Source organism: Chrysemys picta, chromosome 2, assembly GCF_011386835.1.
Source record: "Chrysemys picta bellii isolate R12L10 chromosome 2, ASM1138683v2, whole genome shotgun sequence".
NCBI lineage: Eukaryota > Metazoa > Chordata > Testudines > Emydidae > Chrysemys > Chrysemys picta.
The window spans coordinates 81,802,550-81,826,692 of record NC_088792.1 but is presented as its reverse complement, the minus strand read 5'-3'; the positions used below and the strand labels follow the sequence as shown (position 1 = coordinate 81,826,692).

Below are 24,143 nucleotides of genomic sequence, written 5' to 3'. Positions count from 1 at the left end.
TGCAAAATGTATCTTTTTAAAAAATTCTCTCCTTTTTTCCCCTCCCTCCAGCAGCTGCAAATTCTTCAAGCCTCCCTCCTCCATCCCGAAGGCTATCACAGATAAGGCGTCGGAAAAAGACGACGCGACACGAGATGTTCGCAGAAATCATGGAATCCACCCGCAGTGACAGAACTCATCTGAATGAGTGGAAGGACACGGTTTCAAAGTATAGGAAAGAAGCCAGTGAACGTGAGGACAGGAGGGACGCTCGAGATGAGAGGTGGCGGCAGGAAGATCAGAGGAGGCAGGATGCAATGCTGGGGCTGCTGCATGAGCAAACAGACATGCTCCGGCATCTGGTGGGGCTTCAGGAACGGCAGCAGGATAACAGAGTGCCACTACAGCCCCTGTATAACCCCTCTCCCTATGTTCCATATCCTCCTCACCCAGACGTGTAAGAACGCGGGGGGGGGGATGCTCCGTACACCTTCCCATTCCACCTCAGTGGACAGCCCAAGCAAAAGGCTGTCATTTTTTTTAAACCTTTTTTTAGTGGCCTTTTCCTTCCCGCCGATCCTCCTCCCAAACCCCACCCAGGTTCCCTCCCTCTTTTTATAATCTATTAATAAAGAATAAATGATTTTTAAACAATAGTGACTTTATTTGGTTTGAAAGCAAGCTGGGGGAAGGGGGAGGGTGGGTTCCTTACAGAGGATGAGTCAATAAAGGGGGCGGGTTTTCATGAAGGAGAAAAGCAGATATTTCACACTGTAGCCTGGCCAGTCATGAAACTGGTTTTCAAAGCTTCTCTGATGCACAGCGCTTCCTGGGGTGCTCTTCTAATCGCCCTGGTGTCTGGCTGCCTGTAATCAGCAGCCAGGCAATTTGCCTCAGCCTCCCACCCCGCTATAAAGGTCTCCCCCTTACTTTCACAGAGATTGTGGAGCACACAGCAAGCAGAAATAACAATGGGGATATTTCTTTGGCTGAGGTCAGAGCGAGTCAATAATGATCTCCAGCGGCCTTTTAAACGGCCAAATGCACATTCTACCACCATTCTGCACTTGCTCAGCCTGTAGTTGAACAGCTCCTGACTCCTGTCCAGGCTGCCTGTGTATGGCTTCATGAGCCATGGCATTAAGGGGTAGGCTGGGTCCCCAAGAATAACTATTGGCATTTCAACATCCCCAACGGTTATTTTCTGGTCCGGAAAGTAAGTCCCTTGCTGCAGCCCTTTAAACAGAGTAGTGTTCCTGAAGACGCGAGCGTCATGAACCCTTCCCGGCCAGCCCATGTTGATGTTGGTGAAACGTCCCTTGTGATCCACAAGTGCTTGCAGCACCATTGAAAAAGTACCCCTTGCGGTTTATGTACTGGGTACCCTGGTGCTCCGGTGCCAAGATAGGGATATGGGTTCCATCTATCGCCCCACCACAGTTAGGGAATCCCATTGCAGCAAAGCCATCCACTATGACCTGCACATTTCCCGGAGTCACTACCTTTCGTAGCAGCACCTGAGTGATTGCTTTGGCTACTTGCATCACAGCAGCCCCCACAGTAGATTTGCCCACTCCAAATTCATTCCCGACTGACCGGTAGCTGTCTGGCGTTGCAAGCTTCCACAGGGCTATTGCCACTCGCGTCTCAACTGTGAGGGCTGCTCTCATCTTGGTATTCTGGCGTTTCAGGGCAGGGGACAGCAAGTTCCATGAAAGTGCCCTTACGCATGCGAAAGTTCCGCAGCCACTGGGAATCATCCCACACCTGCAACACTATGCGGTCCCACCAGTCTGTGCTTGTTTCCCTTGCCCAGAATGGGCGTTCCATGGATAGAACCTGCCCCATTAACAACATGATCTCCAAAGCACTGGGGCCTGCGGTTTGACAGAATTCTGTGTCTGTGTCCATGTCCTCATCACGCTTGTCGCTGCGCTGCCGCCGCCGCTGCCTCCTCGCCTCGTTTTTCTGGTCCTGGCTCAGCATAAACTCCCCGAGAACGCGCGAGGTGTTTACAATGTTCATGACTGCTGTCTTGAGCTGAGCGGGCTCCATGCTTGTCGTGGTATGGAGTCTGCAGTGTTCACCCAGCAAAAGAGGCGCGAAATGATTGTCTGCTGTCCATTGCTTTCATGCAGGGAGGGAGGGGTGAGGCTGTACCCAGAACCACCTGCGACAATGTTTTTTGTTCCATCAGGCACTGGGATCTCAACCCAGAATTCCAATGGGCGGGGGAGACTGCGGGAACTATGGGATAGCTACCCACAGTGCAACGCTCCAGAAAGCGACGCTAGCCCTGGAACATGGACGCACACCGCCGAATTAATGTGCTTAGTGTGGCCGCATACATTCGACTTTATACAATCCGTTTCCCAAATTCGAATTATATAAATTCAGATTAATCCCGTAGTGTAGACATACCCAAAGGTAGAGAAAGGTTGGTGCTGCAGATCTCCATTTATAGCAATGCACATTTTGTAAGTGGCTTGTATCATTTGTAGAGTTCCCCCCACTCCCGACCCATCATAGTATTTGACAGTTAATGAGGCAGCCACTTCAGCTCTGTGTATAGCAGTGGTTCTCAAACTTTTGTATTGGTGATCCCTTTCACATAGCAAGCCTCTGAGTGCAACCCCTGCCCCTTTATACATTAACACACATTTTTTATATTTAATTCTATTATAAATGCTGGAGGAGAAGTGGGCTTTACGGGCAGAGGTGGACAGTTCATGACCCCCATGTAATAACCTCAACACCCTGAAGGGTCATGACCCTGAGTTTGAGAACCCCTGGTGCATAGAATTCCCAGAACAGAAAAGTGTACTAAGATGGAGTTAAGTTTGAGTATATGTACCAGCAAGTTAAGAGTAAAAAGGTTCCAGTGATGTTTTAAAAATTTCACAAAGTGTTATTTTAAGTGAAACCTTAATTATGGATTTTTTTTGGGGGGGTGGGAGGGGATTTATAAGTGAAACCTTAATGTAAGAAATGCACAACTGAGGTACCCAAACAACCTTAGTTCTCCCCTATAATGACAATGCAGTAACCATATACTTATGATCAGGGCCAGTGCAAGGATATTTCACACCCTAGGCGAAACTGCCACCTTGCGACCCCCCCTCCAGCCTGGGGAGCCAGGGCCGTCCCTAACTATTTTGGTGCCCTATGCAGCCCCCCCACGGGGGGGGCACGCTGTGTGGGGCCCCAGGCCTCCAAGGGGAGCGCTGTGTGGGGCCCCAGGCCTCTACTGGAGGAGGGGGGCGCGCTAGCCCCAGGCCTCTACTAGAATGACCCGGCCCCATCCTACTCCGCTCCCCTGGCTCCCTGCCATGCCGCCGCCGAGTGCAGGGGGGGCGGTTCCCCACTGCCTGGGAGCCAGGGGAGCGGAGCAGGCTGGGGTTGGGTCACTCCACTTCCCACAGGAAGTAGCCATCCCCCCTCCCCCACAGAGCCCTGGGACCAGCCCCCCCTGCTGCTCCCCAGCCTGCTCTGCTTCCCTGGCTCCCAGGCTTGGGGAGGGGGGGAGGGAACCACCTCCCAGCACTCGCCAGCAGCGCAGCTAGGAGCCAGGGGAGCAGAGCAGGCTGGGGCCGGGTCCTTCCGCTTATCATGTGGTGAGTGCACAGTTAGGCCTGACTGCAGTCTTCAGGGGAGTGGGCCAGGGGAATAGGAGGGAGGAGGAGGGGGAGGGGGGAGCCCCTCCCCCAGCAGCAGCTCCTCACCCCCCCCTCTGCCTGGGGAGCCCCCCTGTGGCACCCCCTCCCCACCACAGCAGCTCCCCACCCCAGCTCACCTCTGCTCCGCCTTCTCCCCTGAGCACATCTGCACCGCTCCACTCCTCCCGCCTCCCAGGCTTGTGGCGCCAATCAGCTGTTTGGCACAGCAAGCCTGGGAGGAGAGGAGAATTAGAGCGGGGGCAGCGTGCTCAGGGGAGAAGGCAGATCAGAGGTGAGCTGGGGTGGGGAGTGGTTCCCCTGCATGCCCCCCACTTGCTGCAGGTGGCCCTCCCCACATCCTCCTGCCCAAGCTCACCTCCACTCCACCTCCTCCCCTGAGCGTGTCCCCAACCACTTGGTGCCCTAGGCGGCTGCCTAGTTCGCCTAATGGTTGCACCAGTCTTGCTTATGATTCATTTCATGTAATCTGAGACCAACACTAAAATGCTTAATGTTTCTTTAACCATTAGACTGTTGAAACATCTTTTCCTCCTGTAGCATAATTATAAATGTTTCAGACTCTAGCCTCTCAATTATCTGTCAGCAAGACTAGATTAATTCATTTTCCAACTTTGTAATCAGGAAAGAGGTCTAATCTTCTTCCATATTCATAATATTTCACGCTCTCACATTCTTTCCCCCTAGCATCTTCTGTTTCTCCTGAAGACTTCATACAGAGCACACCCCAGCTAATCCTCTCCTTGAGCAGCTTGTATTTTGGATTAGGTCAAAGACTCAGGTGCAGGTTTTCCAGACAGCCTGCTCTTCCCCTACATTAACACAAGTGAGGCTCTTCTACTGTCGCTAGTATGTTCTCAGCTGCCCCTGTTCAAGTTGGGTTCTCAAGTGCAGACTCTTCACAGAAGGCGAGTCTCCCTATTGTACATAGGGCTCTAACACCCATGATGGCACCCCTGTTCACACACACTAGTGGAGTGCCATGGCCCTGCTCACAGAAATAGCCAACAGAGCTAGCCAGGCCAGGAAGAAAAAGTGCATGTTATACACCATCCTGGGACAGAAGCTTCAATTGCACCATATGCCAAGCAGGATGCCCAGCTGAGACAGCCACAATGCCTTCTTGAGGCTCCTGCTACAGCATTTCAACCACATCCGTTCAACACCAACCATGGCTTTAAGCCATGATGTAGTACTAGTGCTGGGATGGAAGATGACTACCAGTTCCATAGTGGAGCAAGATGTTCTATGGCTCAGAGGAAAACTATGATTGTTCCTTGAATTTAAAACAAAAATATAAAGGAGAAGAGCACTCCAGCACAGAGTGTTATTAAAAGGTTTCAGGTACAGTATTGAAGTGTCAGTGGTAGAGCGTAAACACATTCCAGCAATAAGGCTATGAAGCAAGATGAAAATAATTAGTGGTGGTAGAGCAGCTTTGTTTCAATCAATTCCAAGCCAACATGCCAAGATTTTTACTTATGTTGCATATATTGAAAAAAAAACCTGTCTCAACACTTAGGAATTTACAGGATTCCTGTTCTGATCTTGAAAATTGGGGTGAGGAGGATTTATATAAGTTAATGAATAGATCTTTACCTACTTGTAAGATTTCAGCTCCGGGCAAAAATAAGCTAATTTCAGCAATGAGTTCTTAGAGGTGACGGTTTGTTTCTATAAATTCATTCAGACTGAGCCAACATTTTAATCTAGTAGAAGCATGCTATAGTTTTCTTGGCAAAAGATTTATTCTAAACTTGTGTCTTCTAGGACAATTCACATTCTATTACAAAAAGGAATTACTACTTGCACTGAAATAGAAATCTATTCTTCCCTTAGAGGTTCTTCCACCCCTTTTAGAAAAGATCTATTTAAAGTCTGATTTTAAGGTGGGTAGAGATTAAGCGATTGCTGCAGCATCTTGCTATTGTCTTTGTTTCTATAGAAAATACACACTCTAGAATGAAAGACCAGTAGCTTTAAGATAACATGAAATGCTGAAGTGAAAGTGGATGAGAACAAGTTTTTATTCTTAATCTCTGCTAATATGGCTATGGAGTTTGGCCAGGGAGAGGGCAAGGAATAAGGCTATTATGTCTACACCCACCCTTCTTTTGAAGTCTGCTAGCTCTCCTGGTTTACTGAAAATATTCTAGCATGTATTTGTGGCAGATACAAGGTTACATACTGCAATCCGTGTTATCAGTCACATTCTTGCATATCTTCAGCAAACCAGAAAGTGTGGGGAGGTGTGGGGGGGTAATTTAATTTCATTTCAAGGAGTTAAAACTCGTGCTTAATTACAAGTGAATTTGAATCCTCCCTACCATCTGGTAGTGGGGACATTCTATACAAATTCATAATTTCAACTGCCTATTCTGAAAGAAGAAGTTTCTTTTTCAGCAACATATTCATCAATGTCCCATTGTTGGTTATAAACCAGGACTAGGTGAGGTCCCTTAAATCAGAATTAAAAGGTGTCTGTTTCTAGATTTCAAAAATTGGCAATAAATGTACAAATCTGGAAGAAGCTTGTTTCTTTTTATGTTTGCAGTTAAACTTTTAAAGTCATCCAAATCTGAGATAATATTGATAGGTTCTGGTCAATTTACAGATTTATGTTCAGATTTCAGAAGCTCATTTCTGGCATTGAGTGTTTTTGTAGTACCCCTACAAAAATGGTCACTCATTTGATTGGCTGAAGTAGGAAATACCAACATGCAGAATGTTAAACATGTCTAGTTTTTGCAGTTGTCTGTGCTATATGGAAAGTCAGCAATCTAGGGAAGAGTCAGAACTCTCCCAGAATCTTGATGAGCCCCAACACAGAGCAGTGACTTGGGTTAGTTACAAGATGCACACTGTGCATATGCAGATGTCAAAATCCCTGATGTAGTTTCCTAAAGTTGTAGGATAGGACTTCCATTTCACTCTGAAGAAACTTCCAGTAGGCCCAGTGTGTTAACAGTTTGTAAAAGTTTCAGGGCTTTTAAAATTTTGCAGTTTAGTTGTGTTGTGTTGTCTTGTCTTGGCTCTTTAAATTAGTTGAAATCCATGATTGTTACAAGTCCTTCCATGACCCCCATACAATTATTTAAGTCTTTTCTTACTTGATCATTGAAGAGATGTGAGGATTAAGAATCTACTATCCATAGAGCTGTTTACTGTTCTTATGAGAAGGTCCATTTTATTGTAATGGAGAGTCATGTTAGAGTTTCTCATGAGAAAGCTGGGTTTGCAGCAAGACAAGCTCTGATGTCATCAGTGAGCCTATTTTCAAGTCACTGTAGCTCTGGGCTTGAAGCATATAGACCTGTGATAAAGAAATTTTGACCAATGCAATATGAGGGAAAAAATTAAAGTTGTATTTAATTAATGAGTACTGTAACAGGCTATACTATTATGGTCACCATTTTCACAAGACTGATAAATTTTATAGAAAGTAGGTCTTATGAGCTATCATTTGAAAATTCATAATCTGCTGAATATCATTATCCCGTTAAAATGTGTAGCCACACTATATGTGAAGTTATAAGATTCTACTGTAGGATATAGAAGTAGAAATTACCACATCTAAGTCAAACGCAAACAGCTTAATGGGACTAAATTGGGGAGGGGGGGGCAAAGAACCTCTATCCAAGAATATTAAAGAAATTGGAACATGAAATTGCAAGCCCAATAGCAAGGATTTTTAAAAATCTAAACTCAGGGGTCAGACCCTCTGACTGGAGAATTGCTAATATAGTTCCTATTGTTAAGTAAGGGGGAAAAGTGATCCAGGAAACTACAGGCCTATTAGTTTAACCTCAACTGTATGCAAAAAGTCTTGGAACCAATTTTGAAAGAGAAAGTAGTCAAGGACAGAGGTCAACAGTAATTGGGACAAAATACAATATAATTTTACAAAACTTGGATCATGCCAGACCAACCTGGTCTTATTTGAGAAGATAACTGACTTTTTAGACAAAGGAAGTGCAATAAATCTAATCTACCTGGATTTCAGTAAGGCATTTGATACAGTTCCACATGGGAAATTACTAGTTAAATTGGAGAAGATGGCGATTAATATGAGAATTGAAAGATGGATAAGGACCTGGTTAAAGAGGTGACTACAACGGGTCATACTGAAAGGTGAACTAACAGGCTGAAGATAGGTTACTAGTGGAGTTCCTCAAGGATCAGTCTTGGGACCAATCTTATTTAACATTTTTATTACTGACCTTGGCACAAAAAGTGAGTGTGCTAATCAAGTTTGCAGATGACAAAGTTGGAGGACTGGAATATTATACAAGAAGATCTGGATGACCTTGTAAACTGGAGTAATAGAATGGGGATGAAATTTAATAGTGCAAAGTTATGGATTTAGGGACCAACAACAAGAATTTTTGCTGTAAGCTGGGGATGTATCAGTTGGAAGGTACATGGGAGGAGAAAGACCTGCGTGTGTTGGTTGATCACAGGAGGACTATGAGCTGTCAGTTTGATGCGGCTGTGAAAAAGGAAGATGAATTCAAACTGGAACAAGTGCAGAGAAGAGCTACTAAGATGATCCAAGGAATGGAAAACCTATTTTATGAAAGGAGAACTAAGGAGCTTGGTTTGTTTAGCCTAGCCAAAAGGTGGCTGAGGGGAGATAGGACTGCTCTTCATAAATACATCAGGGGGATAAATACCAGGGAGGGAGAAGAGTTAAGTTAAGTACCAATGTGGACACAAGAACAAGTGGCCATAAACTGGCCATCAACAAGTTAGGCTCAAAATTGGATGAGATCAGAAGAGTGAAGTTCTGGAACAGCTTGCTAAGGGAAACAGTGGGGGCAAAACACAACTGGCTTCGAGACAGAGCTTGGTAAGTTTATGGAGGGGATGGTATGACTAGATTGCCTACAATGGCACATGGACCATTGATAACTTCCAGTAGCAAATATCCCAAATGCTGGAGATGGGACACTAAATGGGCAGGGTTCTGAGTTACAACATAGAATTCCTTCCCAGATATCGGTCTAATGGGTCTTGCCCATATGCTCAGGGTCTAGCTGATGATCATATTTGGGGTCCAGAAGGAATTTTCCACCAGGTTAGATTGGCTGAGACTCTGGGGGTTTCTCACCTTCCTCTGCAGCATGGGGCATGGATCACTCACAGGTTTAAAGTAGTATAAATGGTTAGTTCTCTGTAACTTGAAGTCTTTAAATCACAATTTGAGGACTTCAGTAACCCAGCCAGAGGTTATTTCAGGAGCAGGTGAGGTTCTGTGGCCTGCAGTGTGCAGGAGGTCAGACTAGATGATCATGATGGTCCCTTCTGGCCTTAAGGTCTATAAGTCTAGGTTACTTAAATATGTTACCCAGAATTACAACACCCAGAAAGTAGTTTTTCAGAGACAAGGACACACTAGCACTCCAGACAGGTGTTAATGGGCAATCACCTACTTAAGCAGCCATCCTCCAGCCAAAGGAAGGTATAGACAAGAAATTTACATTTCATTACAAGGATGATTCAAACCTCATGTCCACAACAGACTGTCACCATGACTGAGCAAGGATGTTTTAGCACAAGAAATTGAATTATAAAAAGGGAGGAAAACACTTGATTTCACCTCTCCTCCTCCCATCTCTCTGCTCATGACATCTTTTAAGTTCACTTAGTTTAAGTTAGTAATATGCAAGCTAATACCTCTTAATTTTCTTTGTAACCAATCCTGACTTATGCATCAATACTTGTAATCACTTAAGTTCTTTCTGTTGTTAAGATAATCCAAACATCTACTTTTCTTATTGTTTTAAGTTGTATGGGAAACTATTTGGGATTGCAAAGATGGTGTATATATCATTTTCCTTTGATGAAATGGACTTTGTGAGCTTGCATTGTTCAGTAGCATGCTGAACAGTACAAAAATGCACATTTCTGATAGACAAAGCTGGAATTAAAAATTTGCGGGTGTCATCCTGCAGCTAAATTCATGAGTGACTGGTCAGAGTGCTCATGTACTTTGCTTGGAGTGAATTTGCATGCCGAAGGCTGTGTGAGCAGGTCAGGAGTGGATGTTCTGACAGCAAAAAAGTGTAAAAGGCACCCCAGGTTACAGAATTAAGAGGACACAGCTATTCAACAGTCCAGACACTGGGTAATGTCACAAATACTCATAGTTAGTAACAAGGGATCAAATGTCTTATTTATCTTGAATTTAAATTGTATCAAGTACCTCATGTATTTTAGATTCATAGTGCTTTGAGTCAAGTGTTTATTTCTGGAACAATGGAAAGCTAACGATTTATCAGATTTAGTTTGACTTTGAATTAACAAGAGTTTATTGATATTTCTGTTGGAAAACTAATTAACCTTCTGACTCCCTTAAATGAGTTGCAGTGATAACATACACACCTGGTGGAAGACCTAATATAGCTATAGCATAAGACTACCACTACCAGTTGACTGGCCTCTCAGGGTAGGTCTACACTGCAACTGGGAGTGAGCCTCTCAACCCAAGTACAAAGCAGCAGAGGGTCCTGTGGCACCTTTGAGACTAACAGAAGTATTGGGAGCATAAGCTTTTGAGGTTCTTACCCACGCTTCTTCAGATGCAAGTAATGGAAATCTCCAGAGGCAGGTATAAATCAGTATGGAGATAACAAGGTTAGTTCAATCAGGGAGGGTGAGGTGCTCAGCTAGCAGTTGAGGTGTGAACACCAAGGGAGGAGAAACTGCTTCTGTAGTTAGATAGCCATTCACAGTCTTTGTTTATCTGATAGCTGACTTGTGTTCATTTATCCTCTTGCGTAGTGACAGTCCAGTTTGGCCAATGTACATAGCAGAGAGGCATATCAGGAATGGCAATGTACAAAAACCTGTAGGAGAACACTTCAACCTCCCTGGCCACACAATAGCAGATGTAAAGGTAGCCATCTTACAGCAAAAAAAACTTCAGGACCAGACTCCAAAGAGAAACTGCTGAGCTCCAGTTCATTGGCAAATTTGACACCATCAGATCAGGATTAAACAGACTGTGAATGGCTATCCAACTACAGAAGCAGTTTCTCCTCCCTTGGTGTTCACACCTCAACTGCTAGCTGAGCACCTCACCCTCCCTGATTGAACTAACCTTGTTATCTCCATACTGATTTATACCTGCCTCTGGAGATTTCCATTACTTGCATCTGAAGAAGTGAGGTTCTTACCCACGAAAGCTTATGCTCCCAATACTTCTGTTAGTCTCAAAGGTGCCACAGGACTCTCTGTAGCTTTTTACAGATTCAGACTAACACAGCTACCCCTCTGATACTTAACCCAAGTACACTGACTCACTATGGACATTGGGCTTGAGTTCAGGATCTCAAACCCACCCAATCCCTTAGGCTTGAGCTGCAACATGCACACTGGTATTTTTAGTGCCATAGCTTGAGCTCTGCTAACATGAGCTTACCCAGGCTTGTAGGTCACCCCAACCCATGAGAGTGTGTCTTAATGTGTAGAACTATAAGAAGTTCCACTGCTTTGCATCCACAGAATGGGGATGAGGAGGTGGAGAAGAGATCTAGTATAACATGTGCATGGGAGATAGTGGGACAGCCCTGTTCTTATGGAAAGACTGCACTAATAGCAGCATTGCCAACTCTTGACATTTTAATCTTAAGTCTTGCAATAATTGGTATATTTCTGAAAGAGCCAGTTCATGGACTTGTTATTGGGAGGGGGTGGGGAAATCTCAGTGTTCATTATAGAATTCTAGCCCTAGTACCTGGGAGAAAAGCTTGAAAATGTGAACTGTAAAGGCTCAAGAACCAGGCTGCAAATAAAAAGAAACCCAAATTTCTTTTTCCAAGTCTCATGATTTTTGAGTTCTTGGAATTGGCAATGCTAGAAACTCCAGCATGTATCTATCTTGTTTGGTAGGAATTTATCACTAAGATTAGTAGACAAGTTCAGTTTAATTGAACATTTTCTGCTGCCTAGTTATTTGTTTATATTGCAGTAGAACTCCAGTAGCCCAACTGGAATTGTGGCGTTATTGTGCTAGGCACTGTGCAAATTGCTAGAAGACTACATTTTCTTCTGTAGAATCAAGAGGAAAATATGTTGTACATCTGAGGTTTGTGATCAAAATAGCTTGGTAGCAACAGCTGAACATTTAATGAGTAGTGCTGGGGTAAACTCACTTAATGCTGGTTACAGCTCTTGGACAGTTTCACTCCAACTCCTGGTTTTAGCTTAATTTTAGTGCTTTTTGATTGGCTTTCATAATATTTGTAACAAGTTCTTGAGATAGGTCTCCACAAAGTGAATCCCCCTGGTTTTATCTAGCAACTTTTTATTGTGTGGGGGTGTGTGGGGGGGAAATCTTAGATTAAGATGTATTATAATGTGGATGGATAAACTAGCTACAAGTCAAAGTGTGTACATCATGGATATCTAGTAGAGAAGCAAGTGTGCTATTACAGATTAAGGCAACAGGGTTTTTTATGTTTTGAAATCTTAACAGCTTTTCTCATTTGCAGTCTTTTTTGTACACCCAATATTTGTATAATTATGTTAATATACCAGTCATCTACATAGACTTAGTATTATTTGGGTAAATTGACTTCATTAAGTTTCGTGTTACTGTTGCCTATTTAACTTCTTAAAATTTTGCAAAAGAAGAAAACTACTTAAGAAATTGCTTCAGTAATCAGTTTTGCTGTCATTGCTACAGTCACATTCAGCCATGACTTTAGTGATACTGACTTAAGTGAATGACATGACAATGACATCTCATCAATGATGCAACTGTCATCAGTATTGTCAAGTGCCTAAAAGAAAAAACATGTATACAGGGAATATGCAATTTTCTGTTTTCAATCTAAACTTGACTAGAATTCTATCATGCACCATGTCAATTTACAAACTCTGTACTTCTGTTTCATAGAGTTAAAGGTCAGAAGGGATAATCAAATCTGACCTTGTGTCTATCATACGCCACTAAGTTTCACCACAATCTGATATGAACCCCAAAGGCTTCAGTTAGACCAAAGCATTTCAGTCCCAGAAGACTAAACTGGTGTGCCATAGGCAGAGAACAGGAAAGACCAAGGTACTACACTCATGTATGAGGTCCCTGCAATGGTGACATTTGCCTAGGTGATCCCAGCAGGCAAACTATGCCCCATACAGAGGAAGGTGAAAAAAAACCAAGGTCTCTAGCAATGTGACCTGGGGGAAATTCCTTCCCAACCCCAAATCAAGCAATTAGCATGACCTTGAGCATTTGAGCAAGAAACCCCAGCCAGACATTCTAGAAACAGGATTCTCTGTACCACTTCAGAGCAGGGCCAGATTAGGAATGTGCCTAGGGCCAATTCATTGGGGGGGCCTCAGAGGGTTTCCCAACCTGAGTGGTGCTAAGACCCCATGCACAAGTTATGTGTTAATCAATTGTACATCTAGGAAAAAAGATTCCTTTCTGACCCCTGCAGGTGACTTGCTAAAGCCCTGAAGCATAAGATTTGGTTAGTCATGGTCTCAAATCCCCCAGGCTGCTGGAAAAGGCAGTACCCCTAGAATTACTGTCCAATTTAGTGTAGTGCATTGTTTTATGACAAAGAATTTGCTGACTTATTTGGACAAATGCAGGGATTTGAACAGCAAACACCTTTGCAAATATTTGAGGATGCTAAACAAGCTTCACTTGCCAGTAGTTTTGGATGGCAGTCTAATCCTTAGAGATGCTGAACATCCTCAATTTATTTACTTCACTGGGGATTGCAGGTGCTCAAATACCTCAGGATTAGGCTCCTATTGAGCTTCACAACTCTCCCCTGCCCCTCCCCCCCCCCCCCCCACAAGCTGGTCATTTATTCCCCATTTCCTGACAGGAATGCTGGAAGTGGTCCTTAATTTGTACACTTAAAATGTGTGCTTGAAGGGCTAGCATGTTGTGCTTACTGTAAGGCATTTGAGCTGTGGCTTGAATTTCGACTTCTAATACACAGGAAGATGAATCAGCAAAAGAATTTATCCTAGATGGAAAACAAATTAAGATTTATTGGATACCAGTGAGCACAATTCCAGAAGGAAATAAATTTGGGGCAAGAATACATATCTTCATATGTTTTATACAGCACTTGGTACAATGGGGCCCTGATCCTGAGGCACCTCTGTTGTACCATAATATTTTTATACTATCTATTAAATGCAGAACTCCATATTTACTGCAGTTTCAGGTAATTTAGCTTCTGAAGCACTACAATTCACGTAACTGAGGGATTACAACTCAAACTATCTGAATAAATTTGGAATTAGCATAACGTGACTGATGGAACACCTGGACTACCACTCCCTATTGGCAGATACATATTTTCTAAGGAAATTCAGTGAGCAGCAAACAACTCAGTTAAGGCAAAAATTACCATAGGTCTCAAAATGATTCTAAATGAAAATATAATATGCCTTCAGTCCCAAAGCACTGATACCACAGGGAAATGCAGCCATATATTGGATAAAGGACAGCAACCAATTAGTGCATATCATGCTTCACAGCAATGAAGGGAGGGGAATAGAGAAAGTTTTAGCTTGAGACATGAGGCAAACTTCTGTTTGAAACAAAGTCTTGGTAACTATTACACACAGCAGGCAGCACTTTCAAGAGGTCACTTAAAATGGAGTGCTGTCGATTAATCACAGTTAACTCATGCAATTAATTCAAAAAAATTTTAATCTCACTGTTAAACAATAGAATACCAATTGAAATTCAATATTTTGGATTTTCTCTACATTTTCATATACATTGTATTCTGTGTTGTAATTAAAATCAAAGTGTATATTTTTATTACAAATATTTGCACTGTAAAAATGATGAAATAGTATTTCAATGCACCTCATAAAAGTACTGTAGTGCAATCTGTTGTGAAAATGCAATTTACAAATGTAGATTTTTTGTGTGTTATGTAACTGCACTCAAAAACAAAACAATGCAAAACTTCAGAGCCTACAAGTCTACTCAGTCCTACTTGTTCAGCCAAACAAGTTTGTTTACATTGACAGGAGATAATTCTGTCCTCTTATTTACATCATCAGAAAGTGAGAACAGGTATTTGCATGGTAGTTTTGTAGCTGGCATTGCAAGGTATTTAAGTGCCAGATAAGCTAAACGTTCATATGCCCCTTCATACTTAAGCCACCATTCCAGAGGACATGCTTCCATGCTGATGACACTCATTAAAAAAAGAATGTGTTAATTAAATTTGTGACTGAACTCCTTGTGGGAGAATTGTAGGTCTCCTGTTCTGTTTTACCCACATTCTGCTATATAGTTCATGTTATAGCAGTCTCGGATGATGGCCCAGCACATATTCATTTTAAGAACACTTTCGCTGCAGATTTGACAAAATGCAAAGAAGGTACCAATGTGAGATTTCTAAAGATAGCTACAGCACTCGACCCAAGGTTTAAGAATCTGAAGTGCCTTCCAAAATCTGAGGGGAACAAAGTATGGTGCATGCTTTCAGAAATCTTCAAAGAGCAACACTCTGATGCAGAAACTACAGAACTTGAACCACCAAAAAAGAAAATCAACCTTCTGCTGGTGGTATCCGACTCAGATCATGAAAATGAACATGCATCGGTTGCACTGGTTTGGATTGTTATCAAGCAGAACCCATCATCAGCATGGACGCATGTCCCCTGGAATGGTGTTTGAAGCATGAAGGGACATACGAGTCGTTAGTTCATCTGGCACATAAATATCTTGCAACACCAGCTACAACAGCACCATGAGCACACGTGTTCTCACTTTCAGGTGACATTGTAAACAAGAAGTGGGCAGCATTATCTCCTGCAAATGTAAACAAACTTGTTTGTCTGAGCGATTGGCTGAACAAGAAGTAGGACTGAGTGGACTTCCAGGCTCTACAATTTTACATTGTTTTATTTTAAATGTAATTCTACATTTGTAAGTTCAACTTTTATGATAGAGATTGCACTTCAGTACTTGTATTAGGTGAATTGAAAAACACTCTTTTTTTTACAGTGCAAATACTTGTAAACAAAAATAAATACGAAGTGTGCAGTGCTCACTTTGTATTCTGTATTGTAATTGAAATCAATATATTTGAAAATGTAGACAACATCCACAAATATTTAAATAAATTATATTCTATTGTTTAACAGTGTGATTAATCGCAGTTAATTTTTTTTAATCACTTGACAGCCCTTCTTAAAATGTCATTTTTGCAGAGTTTACAAGCAAATACTGGTAACTGCATTAGCATTTTTTAAATAAGCTTAGTTTGATGCTGGTGTTCTCTGTGAAATATAAGAGACCTTTTCATTGAACTGTATAGTTTTCTTAATGCATTCCTAATAAAGGAATAAGTCACTTGTAGTAACTGTTGCTTTGTAGAGCATTTAACTGCACTAAAAGAAAAAACCTCTAGTACAGACAGCCTTGTCTTTGTTCTTCTGCAGACTAAAGACCGAGAAAGTCCAAGGTTTTAACCCCTCTTATTTTATTTGATTGTCATTGGTGGTACTTTGGATTGTTGGTCAGATGGTCTTGCATGCTTTTACCACTACTGTCATGTTGCTGAGGATAACAGATTTGATTTTACAGTGCTCAGCTATTAATTTAAGAGCAACAATATGGGGCCAGCACCCTCCTCCCAACATACATTAATAGCCATAGAAGATGAGAACAGAACTGTGGCTTCTGGGCTTTCTGCTCAAGTCATCATTTCCAGCTAGAGGCTTGCTGGGGAGGGGGGAGAAGGTGGGAGTTCATTTCAATGAGATTTGATCTCAACTCCTGGCTGACAGCTATTTCCACACTGTCTGCCAGGAGATTCCCACTTTAGACCATGCGTCCCAGTCAGACTCCTTGGCTTCATCCTTACAGTAATCCCCAGTCAGAACTGAGCTCTGGACTCTTTCCTGAGTAAAAAAATGGTTTGAGCATTGGCCTGCTAAACCCAGGGTTATGAGTTCAATCCTTGAGGGGGCCACTTAGGTATCTGGGGCAAAATCAGTATTTGGTCCTGCTAGTGAAGGCAGGGGGCTGGACTCTATGACCTTTCAAGGTCCCTTCTAGTTCTAGGAGATAGGATCTCTCCATTAATTTATGTGGGTTTCCATTCAATTTTAATTTATAAATATCTCATTTACTCTACATGTAATTACTAGTTACCTGCATTAGCAGTTTTCAACACATAATAGTTCTCCCATTTTCCTTAATGGAAGTCAGATGCTCTTTTCAAGCTGATGTTAGCTAGGGAAAAAAGCCTGTGGTTTCCTCCTGTGACAGTGTTTTATCTGGCTTCTACAACAGGAAGTATAAATTTACAGCAACGTTTTGGAAACGGATAACCTTGGAATACTCTTCAAGAGTCGTTTTCTTAAATGCTAATTTATAGGGCTGGATAAAATCAAACCAGCAATGAGGTAATATTTTATCTTGCTAGATAAATTGAAAAATTAGTTATTTGAGAAGAGCACATTAAAAACCCTGCAAATACCCCATGAAGTAAAATGGCATAAATTATTTCCATTGTATTTGTTCAAGAGTATGGAGGTTTTTAAACAGCACCTCAAATTTAAGGTTTTATAAGCCTGACAAGAAAAAATTGTCTAGTTTATAGATATATTGTGACTATTAGCAGGGGCAAAATGAATTTTTCTAATTTACCTACTTAGAAACTGGGTTGGAACAAGATTAGCCTACAATATTATTAAAACCACACATCTGTAGATTCTGCTTATTCACTGCAGAAAAGTGGTTCATGGTGGTTTTCAGATGCTATTTTGGGACTACTAACAGTTATCCCTGAAGCTAAAGTCACAGTTTCTTATACCAAGTGGTCTCCATACCCACATTTGGGTGCATATGTTTCCCCTAAAGTTTATAGTCTTTCCCCTGGGATCTTCAGATTTCCAACATAGATTATATGCACTCCTTACTGATTAAAAAAAATAAAAAACTGCTGAGGAAGAATTAACTTGTATTATCAGGGCCGGCTCCAGGCACCAGCTTAACAAGCAGGTGCTTGGGGCGGCTAAGGAAGAGGGGTGGCACCTGCGGCAATTCTGGGGAGGCAGGTCCCTCACTCCCTCTAGGAGCGAAGGACCTGCCGTGGCTTTTTTTTTGCGCTTTGGGCAGCAGAAATGCTGGAGCCGGCCCTGTGTATTATAATACATTATTTGGACTGTCAGAGGCTGGTTTGGCATGCCAGGAACCAGTGCAGGATCAGTTTGAACAGTATTGCAACCATCAATAGTAGTAACGAACCTCACTTTCCAAGGAATCTAATCTCAGTCATTCTTTAAGAATTCAGTGTGTAACAAAATAAGAAGTGTTCTTTAAGATATTTGTACAAGAAACAACAATTGCTTTGTATCAGAGTGGATAAAAGGCTTATTTAAATAGCATTATGTCCTAATCACAACTGCAAACAGAAGTAAATTCTCAAAGAACCTCTGATATGTACCCATAATATGCATGTTTTCATGCATTTTCTACCAAGTCCATCAACAGACCTTGTTGATTTATTATGCATGACAGCATTTAACAGTTTAAATAAGAAAGCAGCAACCAAATTCATTCATGAATTTCTTAGTTACCTATGTAGAAAATGCTAATGCTATTTGGTTAGTCAAAGCTAGGATTATGAGAAACAGTCCTGATGTATTTAAATACATTAGGCAATTGGGCAGCAAGAGAATGGATGGATTATTGAAGACCAGGAACAGAATAATTGAGACACTGGATCAGATCAGGACTTCATGCAGTCGACTATCCTGTGTCTTGCATTGTTCAGTACTAGATGCTTCAGAGAAGCAGGCAAGAAAACCTGCAGTAGGGCAGGGTATAAATAACTGCCATGTGGAAAAAGCTCTTCCTAACTCTGTTGGAGAATAGCCTATACCTTGAAGCATGAGTGTCCATCTCTTCCAGCCTCAAGTTCTTGTCCATAAGTGTTTTTTATAATCCCATTAAGCTCTTTGCTACAAAATGTAATTGAAGCCATGAGTTCCACAGGCTATCGTGTTCTCTCTAGACAATATAGATTTTATAGCTTTATTTTTACTGAAGTGGTTCAGATCTAATTCCATCACTGGTACTAAAACAGCTTTAGTGTGATCAAAAGGAAATAGTTTCCCTAAAGTTTTCAGGCAACCTTTGAGGAGTATCTCAGTACCGTAATCATGTAAAGCTAAGTTCAGACAGAAATTAAATGAAATATAGCATTAAAATAGATTTATCAAAGTGTTAAATCCATAGAAGAGGGTCTTTGAATATACATCTTTTCTTGACATCCCAGTGGGCAGCAGTCATACAACATAATGCAGGACAATATAAAAAAAAAGGGCCATGAACAGCAATTTATATTATTTTACATAAATACAGCTTCATAACTGGGATTTAAAAAATTGAATAAGACTGTGTGAATGCTTCTTTCATTGGAATGGAAAAGTCCCCCCACTGTTTGGAAGTGCAGTGCCAAAAGTATATTGCATCTAAAAGACTTATTTCAATATTTCAGATCTACAAACAAGCTTCATTATGAAATTCAACTATAAGTTATCCATTGATTGACTGGCATGAAGGCAAACTGCAATCTGGTCATTTGAGACTCTGGAATTATGTAGAAAACAGCTACAGTCAAGTTCAGTGTTCAGGCAAAACCTTCTCTGAATGATTCAAAGTGAATAGTTAACGAGTCTACAATCCAGCATACATGCTTCCATTCCACTTTCACAAGTGTATGAAGAGTACCCTACTAGTAGAACAGGAATCTCCAGATCTGAACATAAAAAAGCCCAGGTAGCAGGAATTTATCAGCCATTCTGATCTGCAGTTTTAATTAAGTTGAGATCAGAATGAGTAAAACAACTGCCAGCAAGTTTAAAAAAGTGGGATTAGGAAACCACTGGTAATATTTATGAAAGAATGGGCTTGTTCCCAAAAAGCTCTCCTAAGCAAACAGATCCTAAGTATTTACTCTGCTAGAAAAAGGAATGGGGCCTTCAGAAGCAAAAACTTGTCCTAAACACGGTGCGTGGCAATCCATACAGCACAACCAGCATTCCACTCAACAGTTAGTGTTTTTAGAGTAAATTAAAGGAAACCTTCCTTTACTGACTATCACCACAAACATGGGGACTAAACCAATCAGAAAACTCAAGCTATTCTTTTTCTGTGCATAGTTGGGATTTTTAGCTATTGTAAAAACCATTAGTGAGAGGGGAAAACATCACCTGTCAAAAGTAGTTTCTTCTCTTCCAAATGATAGCATTGGTATTTTTGTCCAAAATATGTTGAAAGGTCAGCAGACAAAAATGATGCATCCCTTTCATTAAGTCAAGAGTGCTATGACTAGCAGTGTTTTACAAAGAATAGGTTTTAACAGGAATGAAAGATTTCAGCTTGTTACCGGCATCTCATGAATGCTGATCATGTACCTTGATATTGGTCATATATTGAATAATGACACTCAAGTCAGAGTAGTTTCAACTCCACATTCACCCCATCTCTTTCCCCCCCGCCCCTCCCCCAACACCTTTCCCATCCTTCAACTAGCAGTAGAGTTGATGAACAGGTTTACATTTATAAAATCAGTTTCTAAACAAAAATTTAAAAAAAAGTGTAGAGCAATGCAAATCATGTAACTTTCACACCAGAAGGCTTAGTGAATTAGGTTATAAACCTACTGCGGAGAATCCCACCATTTTTTTTTGGCAGAAGTCTGCTTCAAAGTGGGGACTAAACATTGGTCTGAAATTATCAGATGTGCACATTATCTTTACTGATTGCTCAATTTGCTTACAACATTAAGACAGCAAATAAGCAAGCTTGTTGCCAGTTGCAAAAGTTATGACAAACATCTTTCTCTCCATATATGTCTCACACACAAATAATTTCAGATATCTAAATATGCTTCTATTAGCATAGCAAGTAGATTCAAAACTATCCAAAATATGAATCAAACCATTCATTCAGCTACCTTGAATTGAGGTAGTGATTCAGGAACTGAAATAGCTATAAATATGGCTCAATACAGCAATGATGCATGGGGTTTGGTTTTTTTGCACAATCCTTACTAGATGGGCAATGACTTGTTAGAAAGCTCTATGGACTCAGGCCCTAACTGCTGTAAGTGTTCAGTAGTTACCTTAAAGCTACACATTATTGGCTTAAGTGGTCAATTTTCCCCTGACAAAAAGCTACATCGTTCCTGTGAAGCTATAAAACACAACTGCCATAAAGGAACAATGACTTTAGAAATCATTACACCTAAACTTCACATTCCCACAAACTAGTTGATCTATCTATGAGGTTACAGCTGAAGAGGTTTTTCTTTTTACCTTTTCTTGAGTCCTCTTTTCTTTTAGTTCTAATATAAGTTTCCCAATTGCATTGAGAGGAAGCTCTGAGAAATAGGAGAAGTGATATTTATGCACTAGATTATCCATAATTAAAGTGAGCTAGACAATTCTTCTCTTTAGGGCACTGTTAAATAAGCTCCCCAGGCTGGAATTTGAAGTGTGAATGCATCTTTTCTATCTTCTTGTAAAGAATGGTAGTCCTTAGTCTTGTGCACACCCTGTTCTGCAGTGCAACTGGCGTTAACCGGAAGATCAAATGCAGTGTCTACAACAAATGACCAGTGTTAAAATGCCACAAGGACAGCAGGAGCAGGGCAGTCACGCAGAATGCAAGTCACTTCTCCGGCAGTGATCTGACGATTCTATTTCTAGTAAGACTATTCTGCTGCAGCTATTAGATAGCTGGTGACTTTCCCATCCCCCTCACTACAGAAGTTAAATCTTAATTCCTTTTAAAGCTTGTTTAGCTCCAGTAAATAGTTGGCTGTTTCTAGCATATCCCCTCCTCCCCCCTAGCTGCATTTCATCAACTGCAAGGTCTGATTTCACTTTTGTTCCTCAGAGAATCTGGTTATTTATCGGTCTCAAAATCCACACGTGTTACTTTAGTCGCCATTTTCTAATATGGAACTGCTGGATGTCACAAATGCTGGTTATAATGCATAACAATTTAAACTCATATAAAGCTTAGGCTGCAACTAGCACCTTCACTTTGAGTAAAACTTGCAATCATATTTTCTTTCGAGTTACTGTATTCACCTTCCTCCCAAACCCTTCAAATATATAAATTTGATCAGATGAGTAGCAGCATTCTTCTGGCTTTTATGGGAATGTCAAAAACAGTGAAAGATTTTTCAGTTGAATATCTTAAATAGAATTCTCTGCTTTTAGAATTACAGACGATTTCTGCTAGAAGAGACAAAATCCTTGTAATGCCAAAGGGAGGGGTTAGGTGCTAATTAAAACCTGTAGTCTTTACTCAGAACACACTACAGTCAATGGGAATTTACTGGGCAAAATCCTTTTAGTCCTTATTCAAGTAAGCTTTGATAATTCCTTGGGCTTCAAGTAAAGACTAGGATTTGGGCAGTAGCAATACAGCAACCAAGGACTAATTAACCAGAAATATTAGGCCTTCTGCACACTGAAGGACGGTTACAGAATATAAGAACTGATTCCTTTATTGTGTGACTCTCAGTAGAAATTGATCCATTTGACAGAAATATTTTGCTATTTCTATGGCTATGTCTACACCACCCCCGTAAATCCAGGTCTGGGGGATTCTGCCTGTGGACTCCAAGTGTTTCCAAGCCCACGCATGAGCATCCACACTGCATTGTAAACCTGGGCTTACAAATGCTGGATCCAGGTCTCACAAATCATGCTAGTGCATCCATACTGCACTACACAGACCTTCTGACTTAGAGCTGTGGCTTGATCTGCTTCCACACTGCAAAATGACAGCATTTGGACCACAATCTGAGTGGGACTTGGGCTCAGACACCCCTCTAGGTGGATCATAGAACCTAGGTCCTGAGTGCTTGCTGATCTGAGTGAGGCAGATGTGTATATGTACAGCAGGGCCAGCGCTTCCATTTAGGCGACCTAGGCGGTGGCCTAGGGCACCAGGATTTGGGGGGGGGGGGGGAGAGGGGGAGACTTTTGCTGCCATTGGTAGCAATTCGGCAGTGGGGGGTCCTTCCACGCTCCGGGTCTTCGGCAACAATTCTGTGGTGGGTACTTCACTCGCACTGGGACCCGCCGTCGAAGTGCCCCGAAGACCGGGAGCGCGGAAGGACCCCCCCCCCCACCGCAGAATTGCCGATGACGACCGGGAGTGCAGCAGGACCCCTGCCTAGGGCACCAAAAACCCTGGCGCCGCTCCTGATTGACACTAGAGGGATTTGGGCTTAAATCTGAGTCCGGGTGTACAATTCAACATAGACATACCCTAGGCAGGCCTTCCTGGAAGGTCTTCTCTTTATTAGGTTATATAGTTAGATTTTTCTATTATTAGCATTGCCATAGCACCTAGAATCACCAGTCATGGACCAGGATCAAACTGTGCTAGCTACAGAATATTGTAGTTTGTTTTCAAGGTTAATCCAGCCATAGGCACAGACTCCATGGGTGGAACACCTACAGAAAAGAAAACAGTGGGTGCTCTGCACCTTTCAGCAGCCCCCCCCCCCCCCCCCCCATCAGCTCCTCCCTCTGCCCCCAGCACCTCCTGCCTGCCAGTGGCCCAGCCGATCAGTCATTTGTGTGACTAGCCTGCCCACCTGAACGGTAAAGAAAAGGAAAACTGGATTAGTAATTACTTGGTTGCCAAATACAGATGTTGCTGCAAACCCAGAGGAAGTGTATTAATACTGGTATGTCAGAGCATAAGAGTCATTGTTATAGGTATTCTGCAGTGGTAAGCCCATGGCTCATATTCAGAGTAAGAATAATAAAGCCATCAACACAAGTGGTGCCCTCAGTCTGAGAATTAGGCACCCCCCAAGCTTGCTTCAACATTGCTCTTCCACAAGGGGTGAAAACAGACTTTGCACACAACGGTTCCATGCAACCTCTTTACTGTCACCTAGCTCCTGTAAGAGCCAAAGGAGCAGTAGTATTATTGAATGGACAGAAATACATAGACTAATATACCATGATCCAGAACCAACAAATGCCTGATTTCAAAGCCATGAAATACCTTAACAAGCCAATATGCTTTCCTCCAAGAGTGATGGGTCTCCTGTGTGTGGACTTGTTTCAGGACATGCCTACATTAATCCTTTGTAAGCCAGGTGTGCCAGTTTCTGTGTATGATACAGATGGGTATTTATTGAGCACAAGGGGAGTCATCTGCAGTAACCCAGATGGCTGGAGCTCTGAAAGCATAGGAAGCAGTGTCATCTTATTGCTGGATAGCCAGGATCACAGTTCTACAATTTTTCTTAATAGCCGCTTAGATACTTAAGCAATGTATAAAAGATGAAATTATGCAGTGTTTCTTAGCTTTCTTGGCAAGTACAATTCACATGAATAAACTAGTGATGCATATTTTATTACTGTTTTTTCTTTAACCAAAAGGAAAGCAAAGACAAGTTTTTAACATATATCACTGTCACAATGCATTAATGCAAGAGTTTT

At 41.9% G+C, this 24,143-nt stretch overlaps 1 protein-coding gene across 3 annotated transcripts in view; it reads right to left on the bottom strand.

Annotated features, from left to right (window-relative positions):
- The window catches only part of ATP2C1 (ATPase secretory pathway Ca2+ transporting 1), a 126,346-nt gene that overhangs the window by 96,749 nt on the left and 5,454 nt on the right, over positions 1–24,143 (bottom strand). Inside the window, exon 1 of one of the 3 annotated variants that reach the window (XM_065583611.1) lies at positions 20,982–21,133. The exons of 1 other annotated variant lie outside the window; for it this stretch is intronic. In XM_065583611.1, coding sequence (XP_065439683.1) covers positions 20,982–21,089 — 108 coding nt within the window. In that variant the 5' untranslated portion in view covers positions 21,090–21,133. Of the gene's footprint in view, positions 1–20,981; positions 21,134–24,143 lie in introns of those variants that run through there. One more of the 3 variants, XM_042841358.2, reaches the window with a different exon arrangement.